At 25.3% G+C, this 9,574-nt stretch overlaps 1 protein-coding gene across 1 annotated transcript; it reads right to left on the bottom strand.

The window, feature by feature from the left end:
* Positions 1–962: 962 nt before the first annotated feature.
* LOC101500513 (transcription factor GTE5, chloroplastic-like) lies at positions 963–1,739 on the bottom strand. Its single transcript, XM_004515445.1, has one exon. It carries the CDS (start codon positions 1,737–1,739, stop codon positions 963–965), a length of 777 nt encoding a protein of 258 aa, XP_004515502.1.
* Positions 1,740–9,574: the final 7,835 nt, after the last annotated feature.

Raw genomic sequence — 9,574 nt, forward strand, 5'->3', positions numbered from 1 at the left:
TACAGAAGTTGATAAATAATTCTTTTATTTGTAAAAATAATTATTAATTTATTGGTTTAGAAAAAAAATAGTAAAACTCTTTAGTTTATAAATGTTATGTATAGAAGTTCGCTTGCATTTGACTTGGTTCTTAAATTAGTAAACTGTTTCTCTAAAGAAGATAAAGAAGATATATGATTGCATTTGAATTGGTTCTTAAATTATGTTTCAATGTCAAAATAATTTTCCCATAAAAATAATATTTATTTTAAATAATTTAAAAAAAAAATAACGAGAATCCTATAATAATCAAATTGAGTGTTTATGTGTTATTAAATGTGTTTGACTTTTTTCACAACTACCTCAAGGATTATGACGTGATGACAGTGTAAATTTTTTTAAACGATGCATAAATGAAATTATTTTTTACTATGACAATGTATAACAATTAAATTCAATATAAAATATAAAAATAAATATATCAATAATGTTTTTTATTTCATTAATTGAGTTATATTTAAACCTTCAATATTACCTTACAAAAAAAATAAGGAACGAGTTCGATGGTCAACCTACCCTCTAAAAAAAAGTTGAATTTAAATTAGTCTTAGCTATTTTAATTTTAGAAATCCATGTAGTTAATTATGAAATAACCCTCCAACGCTTGTAACTAATCCATCGTTCCAAGGTTCAAAATTAAACCTATAGCACATAAAAAATGGACCTAAATTACAAGATTTAAAGTTAAACACAAAAAAATGAATCTGACTTTCTAATTAGTATTAAACTTTAAAGAGAGAATATATGTAAAAAATTAAATCATGTTTTGTATTGCCAATTGGACACAAAATACAAGAATAAGAACAATAACAATATGTCACCAAAATAGACAAAATATCTAGTATATACATAGCAATGTTAATACTAAAGTGAATGTTTAACCTTGATAGATGCAAAAGAAACAGATGGTTGTCTTGCATATCTTATCTTGACCTTTTGGTTTGGAAGAAGTCTTTACTCTCGTGAACATGTTCATCCCTCTTCCTCTTGTTTCTTTTTCTTTCCTCAAGTTCCCAATCTTGTTTTAGAGACTTCCATTTGTTTTCAAAAGACTGACTAAACTTCATTGCAATTTTATGAATCTCATTACGTGGAGGATATAACAACATTCTTTGAGAGAATACAAATCTAACATCATTAGCAAATTCATCGGGTGTTGAATAGAGTTCCAATTTAGCCTCAATATCCTTCAAACCCATTGTCTTCAACTTAGACTTGTTCTCTAAATTATCCTTGTCATGAAAAGACTTCAAGAACTTGAGATCAATGGGGTCTTTTAGAGGCCAACTATCTCTTCCAATCAACATCCTCTTCAAAATCACCCAACATTGCATCTTCTTGTAATGTTGCATCGGCTTCTTTCTCTTTTCATTCTTGATCTCACCGCCATCAGTCTTCAAGCCACAATTTTCGGTTCTTGGGTTTCTTGTTTCATTGATAATCTTCTTGGAACAAGAATCCTTCATTACTTGCACACCAACTTCTTTAGACAAGATGGGTTTTGAATCTTTGACAGAATCGGTTGTTGTGTTGTTGTTTTGTTGAGACATAATAGCTGTTGAATCTTTAGCGTCAAGCCAGAAACATGTAACAATTGGCTTGGAATGTTCCATCTTAATATCTCCTTGAGAATGATTCTTTTGAGAAGAAAACTTGATTATAAGTCGCTTACGAGGTTGTTTAGTATTCTCCAAATTCATTACCGATAAAGAACTCATTGTGTTATGTGTATGGAGAACAAACAAAAGAAAATGGAACAAGAATAACAATGTTCAATTCAATTCACTATATGTTTGGAGTGTGTTGGCTCTGTTTTTATAAGGTTAATAATCAAATCAAATCTTCAAAACCGAAAAAATCAAATCTTTTTTTTTTTTTACCGTTGAGTACTAAATCTTTTTCACATGCATTTAATTTTTTTTAGTTCTGTTGCATTTAATTTCTTTTTTTTTTTAGTTCTGTTGCATTTAATTTTAATTCATAATAAATTATTCACGAAAATTTGAGTTTTAAAATTAAAACATTTTTTTTGTTAAATTATATTTATCCTTATAATATAGTTGTTATAATTTTATTTATTTAAAAAAAATTAAGAAGGGATAAATTATTATTAATCAAAATGTAAATATCGATCATTTTACAACTTTGTGAGATGAGATTTGACATTTGTCTACTAAACTCTTACTACAGAATTAGTAAGTTTGGAATTTTTATTTATTTATTTTTATTATAATTTAAAAGAAATAAAATAGGTATATCTTATAACTATATTATCATGTTCAATGTATAAAAGAGAATGTTCACTTAATCATTTAATAGTTTAAGTAGTTAATAAACTTCAGTTAAAGATAAATTATTTGAAAATATCTGAGTTCGAATCTTAAATGAATTTGTCTATATAGTTAATATTTTATCTGAGCTCGCAACACCCGAAGGTGAAAGGGGTAGTGTGGCTTGCGGCTAAGGTTTGATGGGAGAATATGAAAAAGAGTTGAAGAATGAAATGTGGTGTTTTCAATTTTTTTTCTTTTTGAAAAGTTTTTATTTTTAGGATTTTTGGATTAAATACAAAGGCATAATGTTAATAATACCTCCTAGTTAAAATAACACAATTTTATTTTTTTGTCACAAATTTTTTTTAGAAAAAAAACTATTATAGTTGGTAATAATTGAGTAACACAAGTGGACCCTATAAATTGGAGATCATATTAGGAGCTCCCTATTAATATATAAGTGTTGAATTTCTTTTAAAATGAAAATTTAGATAACAAAAATTAATTTAATAATAATAATAATAATAAAATATATATCAAACTAATAAATTTTAAATTACTGTATAATTTTATCAATTTGTAAATATTTGTATCAAATTGCAAAATCTCAATTCCATGGCCATGATGAAAAAGGATAATATTATCATTTACTTATAATTTGTAATGTATTGTGACTATTCTCAAACACATAATAAGATAGAGTTTACTATCTAATTTATAGTAACAAACTCTGTATTCTCTCTTATTTTGCAATAATAGTAACAAACTCGAATTCCCTAATAAGATAAGTCATTGATAAAAAAATTATCGATTTTTAACAAATTAACTTATGTGTAGTGAAGAAAAACTAAAGTCAAAAAAAAAAATGTGTATGGCAGTGATATGTTGTGTTTTTTCCTTCAACCAATGCTCTTGTGTTGTGTTGGCAAATTTTAATTGAATTCTATCGTCAAATAAAAAATATTCAAAAATTCCATATGTCTTTTCTCTACCGGCTTGTTTCCATTACTTTTCATAATGTTATTAAAGTTTTACTAATTTGTTATGCAAAATTTAATTAATATACTAGTTATTCCTCAAATAAAAATAGTTGGTTCCACATGTAATTGTAAATAACCTTAAAATAATACTAGTAATTAAATTTGTGTGAGATAATAAAACCAAACTACATATTTGTTTAATAATTTCATCATAAAAATCATATTAAGTGATTTAAATTATTAAAAATTTTACTTGATGGTGGTTTATGAATTATCCAAACGAAATGTCAAAACTTAATAATAATGATTCATAAGTTATACATATAAAATATTCTAGTTTTCATATATATTATGAAAGTAACAATGGGATATTCAATGTATTCTTCATGTATGTCTATAAATAGGTTACTGGTTCTTAAACTTCTCAATCAATTTTCAAGATACACCATCTATACTATACTAGGAGAGTGAAAGTTTAAAAAAGACCAATAACATATAAACTTGAACCTTTTGTTCATTGAAACAACGGTTATGGTTAATTATTTTATGGGTCATTCCACATTTGATGACAAATTGAATGGAGTTAGTGGGATTTGAACTCGCATTGCGATGGAAAATGCTTATCGCTAACTGCTCAATCAATTAATAGATTTTTTTCAAAAACAAATGCTGGAGAAAAGAAATTTTCAGGATTTGAACTCAGGTTGTTGATACTTCCTACCTTTTCCTTTTATGATTATTTTAAGCATGAATTATTAAATCAAAATAAATTTATTTCATATGATGTATATATTGATTCAAATGCATAATATTATGTTTTAATTATGCAATTATTTGATAATTTTATGTCTAGACTATGTCTTAAAGTTGATAATTTTGTTATTTTCGTATAATTAAGTTTTTCACGTCTAGGGATCTTTAAAATTTTGATTAATTTTGGTTTAGCCACAACATCTATAATTAATTAATATAAATGTTAAGTTTGTGAGATCACATAAGGAATTAGACGTAATATTATAATTAATTATATGTGGTATAGTGAATTTTATTGTGCGGGAATTTTTATTATATTTGTGTGACTAATTAGAATAAAATGTCAAATTATTTTTATAATTGGCCCATAGAAATTATGAATTGATACATAATTTGAGAGTTTTATCATAAAATATAGTTTGGATAGAAAGACAAATTATTTTAGATTCATAAAGTATGACATTGTGTATTTAATTTGATAAGTTCATCATAAAGTTTAAATAAATCTTATCAAGTTAAAAAGTCAGATTTTTATATTACAAGATTTATTTTATGGTATGCAGCAATTACATTGGTAATATGCAATTTGAATAAATATACCTCAATTTTGACATCACCAAAAATAAAAAGAATCTATATATGATTTAAAACAATGTCTTCTTTCAATTGTATCTTAAATTCCTTTGAGATAATTTCTTCATTTAGTTTTTATGAAAATCTCATAGAAAAATGCAGTATTACAAGAAATTTGACTTTTAGTGACAGACAAAAACGTAGATAAACGTCTACAAACTAACTGTAGGTCCAACCAAAAACCCTATATCTACGGAAATTTATTTGGTGGTATATAACTTATCTATGCCCACGGTTGTTTTCAATCGCTATAAGTTATAGTGTTTGACTTTTGGCTGTTGGATATGACCATGTCATTTAGCTACAGACATTTTATCATTGGTATAGAGCTTAGCAAAATTTTACAATTTCTATACCAATAGTTTGTTCCATGGGGATAGGTTTTGATTTCAAATAATTTTATTTCAATATAGATTGTATATTAATTTAGTATTTTATTTTACAAAATAATTAAACTATAAAGAAAATACACAATAAAATAAATATATTTAAGAATCAACATGAAATAAAAGTTCTTCATCATATATATTATAAATTAACAAAAACTCTTACAAGCATTTCAAAATAGCTAGACCATGTTAACTTTAGAGTATTTACTAATAATACAAAACTGTCTTACTGACAAAATAATAGGGATACAAATTTTTATATAACAATTTCTAAAAAAAAAAAAATTAAATACCCAGTTAATTGTCAAAACTCCATCTTCAACAACAAATTAATTTTTAATCTTCACCTACAAGCAATAAAAATAACAAATGAATAAATATTCAATTCAACATAAAAAATATTTTCCTAAAAAACAAAAGAAATTAATTAATACTAACTAAATGTCATTTGTAACACCCCAAATTTTATAATAAACTATTTTATTACTTAAATATGATTTTAAATAATTAATGTAATGTTAAAATTATTTTATAATATATGTTGATAAATTTTGGGACAATTTTCATTATATGGGTGCTTTCTATGATGTGCTAGTTTTATAAATATTAAATTAAATGAGTGATATAAATAATAAATATTATATTTTATTATTTGATATATTTTTTTAAAAAATATAGTATTTTAATATAATATTTTAAAGAAAAAGATTTTATGCGATTTTACGTGTATATATGCGTATCGAATTAATGTAATATTTTTCTATACACTTGACTCATGTTAAGTATATATGCACGTAGTTATATTTCAATTATTTATAACTATTTTCTATTTTTAGTTATTTTTTTTTTATAAATAATTATCTTGAGATAGAATTGATATTTGTTTGATTTCGTTTATTTTTATATACTTGTTATGACATTGTGATTTTATATATATTTATTAAGATTTAGTAATTAATATAAAGTGTTGATGTTATATGTATTTATTTTAGAATTTCAACTATTCTCTAAAGATGGTAATATTTAAATTTGAGTATTTGGAAAAATAAGTATTATTATAGGAATTGTTTTGAATATGAGAGTTTTGATTATTAATGTATTTTAAAAGATTAATTATTTTAATTACTTCATTTTATAAAATATTGATATTATATTTATTTATTTTGTCATTTTAACTATTTTCAAAATATAATTATTTTCATCTGATATTTTGAAAAATATTATTTTAATGACAAATAAATAAATTAAAATAAATGTGTAATTAATTGGGTCTTGTGAAAATAAAAAAAATACGTTTAAGAAATAAAATTGGTTCAATAGATTAGGTTAATAATAACCTAACAAAATAAGAGACAAATTCTAGAGCTACAGGAGAAATAAAGTGGAAGGTATGGGCAGCCGCACGTAGCAACGGGAATAGTGAGAATTAAATAGGAAATCAATGTCGGTGTCTCACGATTATTCATAAAACTTTCTCCATTTTCTTTCAAATTTGAGTATGTTATTTCATTCATTTAACTCGTCAATTAAACATAGTTTTTCAGATTTTTAACAACCCAAAATTCTCTCTAAAATACCCGACTTCTCCATTTGTAGAATTCGTTATTTTGCACTGTTCTCCTTCAGCGTAAGTCCGATTTGAGTGAAACCAATGCCAAAACGACCGTGTGAAAAGTGACTATATTATTCAATGATTGGTTTTTTGATTTATGGTAATTTTCCTTGACCGAATTTAGAATTTAGTTTTTATAGTATGTTCTCATAATTTATTTTTAACGTTTACCCATAAACTGTCGAGTTAGATCAATTGAAGGACAAAGAGTCAATGAGCAAAGGCTGTTTGCTTGTGGAATCCTATTCGTGTGTGAAAGCATCGAAATAAGGTAAAGGGTGAGAGAACATTTGAATTCATGAGTATAATATATTGAGATGAACGGGAAAATCATTTTCCAACGATTCATCCGGGGCTCGCTACGTACGTCAGTAGCCCTTTGAGTAATAAATTAATTAATGTGGAAAATGGAAATTGTGAGATTAAAATTTGGAATAGAAATACTTATAAGGTGTGGATTGATTCGTTAAATGTGTGGTATTTAATTTTATGGTGATGTTTGATTTAATTTCGTTAAATATTGGCATTTGATATTATTGTGATATTTGATTTAATTTCGTTAAATGTGTGACATTTGATATTATTGTGATATTTGATTTAATTTCTTTAAATGTGTGGTGTTTGATGTTATTGTGATATTGGTTGTTGAATTAATTTTATGCATATGTTTGATTAGATGAGTTTAAATGATGTTATAATAAAAATGGATGTGTTGTGATAATTTTATGTAATGATGATAATGTATGATTAATAATGGCGATGTGATAAATTTGTTATGAATATATGTATTGTTGTATGATTGATGATAGTGATGCTATAAATTTGTGATGAGTTTATGTGATGATGATGATGTGTGATTAATGATAGTGATGTTATAAATTGTGATGAAAATATTGTAATTTCAATTTGTGTTTGAGATGAAGGTCTTAATGGAGTACCATAGGCCAACGAGGGGAGAAAATAAATATTAAGAATTTGTGAAGTGAAGATTATTTTGTCATCATATAAGTAGGGCCTGACAAGCCTAGTGATTCCGGGGAAGTACAATTGAATGAGCCGGATCGTGGCGGTCTGTTGTCGAGCCTTAAGGCAAGATTGTTAGACCTTGGAGGTATTTAGGTGGGGAATTCCTAGGTGACTTGTGTAACACTCCAATTTCTCATTACCTTATTTTAAATAGTATAATGATACAATACTACTTTTTTTATGAGTGTTAATATGTGTTCTAATTTCTTTAGGTGTGTCGGTATATTTGTCTTAGTAATTGATTTAAATTATTAATATTAACTATATTTAACTTACAAAAAATAAATAAAAAAAATAAAAAAAGGAGTAAAATTGTGTTGCTACATTAATTTATTACTTTAACACTAATAGAGTGAGTTATTATTGTTAATAATAATAATAATAATAATAATAATAATAATAATAATAATAATAATAATAACTCTAATAGTGAGACTGAAGTATTGGCAGATCAGCCATATGACAGGCCCGTGTTTCACAATTAGGCCTAAGAGAAAACCTAAAATTACCAAGCTATATATATATATATATACTTATATAGATGATAACCTACCAAAAAGAAAGACCGGAAGAAAAAGAAAAAGAATAGAAAGGATTAGCGCTTCCTGCCTACAGCCAATCACAATCAGGTATAATTTTTTTAATTTCACCAATTAGATTTTGATAATGACATGGAATTTGATGGTAGAATAGAATATGTCAGACAGTTGAAATTGATACACAAAGAATGACAATCTGTGAACTCCCTCTGAACTTGATTATTATGATAAGGATCCGAGTATCTATTTTTTAGCGTATCTAGTGGAAGAATGATAATTACTTTAGGTGTTTGATATTTTACCATTAATATACGAGTGATCTGTAGCAAACTTACTATTTGGTGGATTATAGGATAGTGATATGTACAGTCATATTAGTGGCCTGACAATTCTTTAAGTTTAATTGATCAACTTCCTTAGATTTAACTTCCTTAGTTTTATATATTCTTTGATTTTGGTTTGTTGCTAAAACACAAACAGGGAACTCCATCATAGACATTGAACTGGAAAATTTCTTAACAATATTCTCATGATGCAGTAAATTTAGAGTAATATGTACTATCAATAGAGTCGGAAGTTGGAAAAGTTTTATTAATATAATTATGTCAGATGTGTAGGAAATATTTTAGTGATTCATGAATATCTAGAGTAACCATTTAAAATAATATCAATGATAGAATGTAGAGAGAGATGCTTGTTATGATCTGATAACAAAGGTTTTGTTCTAATTTTTTTTATGATAGTTTAGACAAGGCACGATAAGAAAATACCATCCAAACTGATTCAGACAGTAACAGAACAGCCTTGACTACGATATAGTGCTGTCTAGGGACATATGGGCTGGATAAATGAGTAGCTTAGCTATGAAATGATGATTTTGTTGATGCATACTTAAGAATGTGGTTTTTTTTTTCTGACTGCCCTCTTTCTCAAAAAATAATACGTAAGTACCCCCTTTTGAAATAAATCTACTAAAATGCCCATTTTCTTTTAAATTTTTTTCGCCTTACAAGTCGCCATTTGGAATGGCGACTTCCTTAAGGAAGACCAACTCCCAAATGGCGACTTCCAACTTATTTTTTTTTAAATAAAAAAAAAATTTGAATTTTTTTTTAGTTTTTAGTAAAATTATATATATAATTAATTATTATAATTCATAAAAATACATAAAAAATAAATAAATAGAAATTTAAATTATGAAAAAAATTTAGTAAATCCAAATTCCAAATGGGAATTTATAAAATAATTTTTTCGTTAAAAAAAATATTTTTATTTTTATTGAAATAACAAAAGTAATATATATATATATATATATATATAACTAATATAA

The sequence above is a fragment of the Cicer arietinum genome, chromosome 3, assembly GCF_000331145.2.
Source record: "Cicer arietinum cultivar CDC Frontier isolate Library 1 chromosome 3, Cicar.CDCFrontier_v2.0, whole genome shotgun sequence".
Lineage (NCBI taxonomy): Eukaryota > Viridiplantae > Streptophyta > Magnoliopsida > Fabales > Fabaceae > Cicer > Cicer arietinum.

Coding starts and splice junctions, on each gene's coding strand:
- LOC101500513 (XM_004515445.1), bottom strand. CDS start 1,739: ATGAATTTGGAGAATACTAAACAACCTCGTAAGCGACTTATAATCAAG.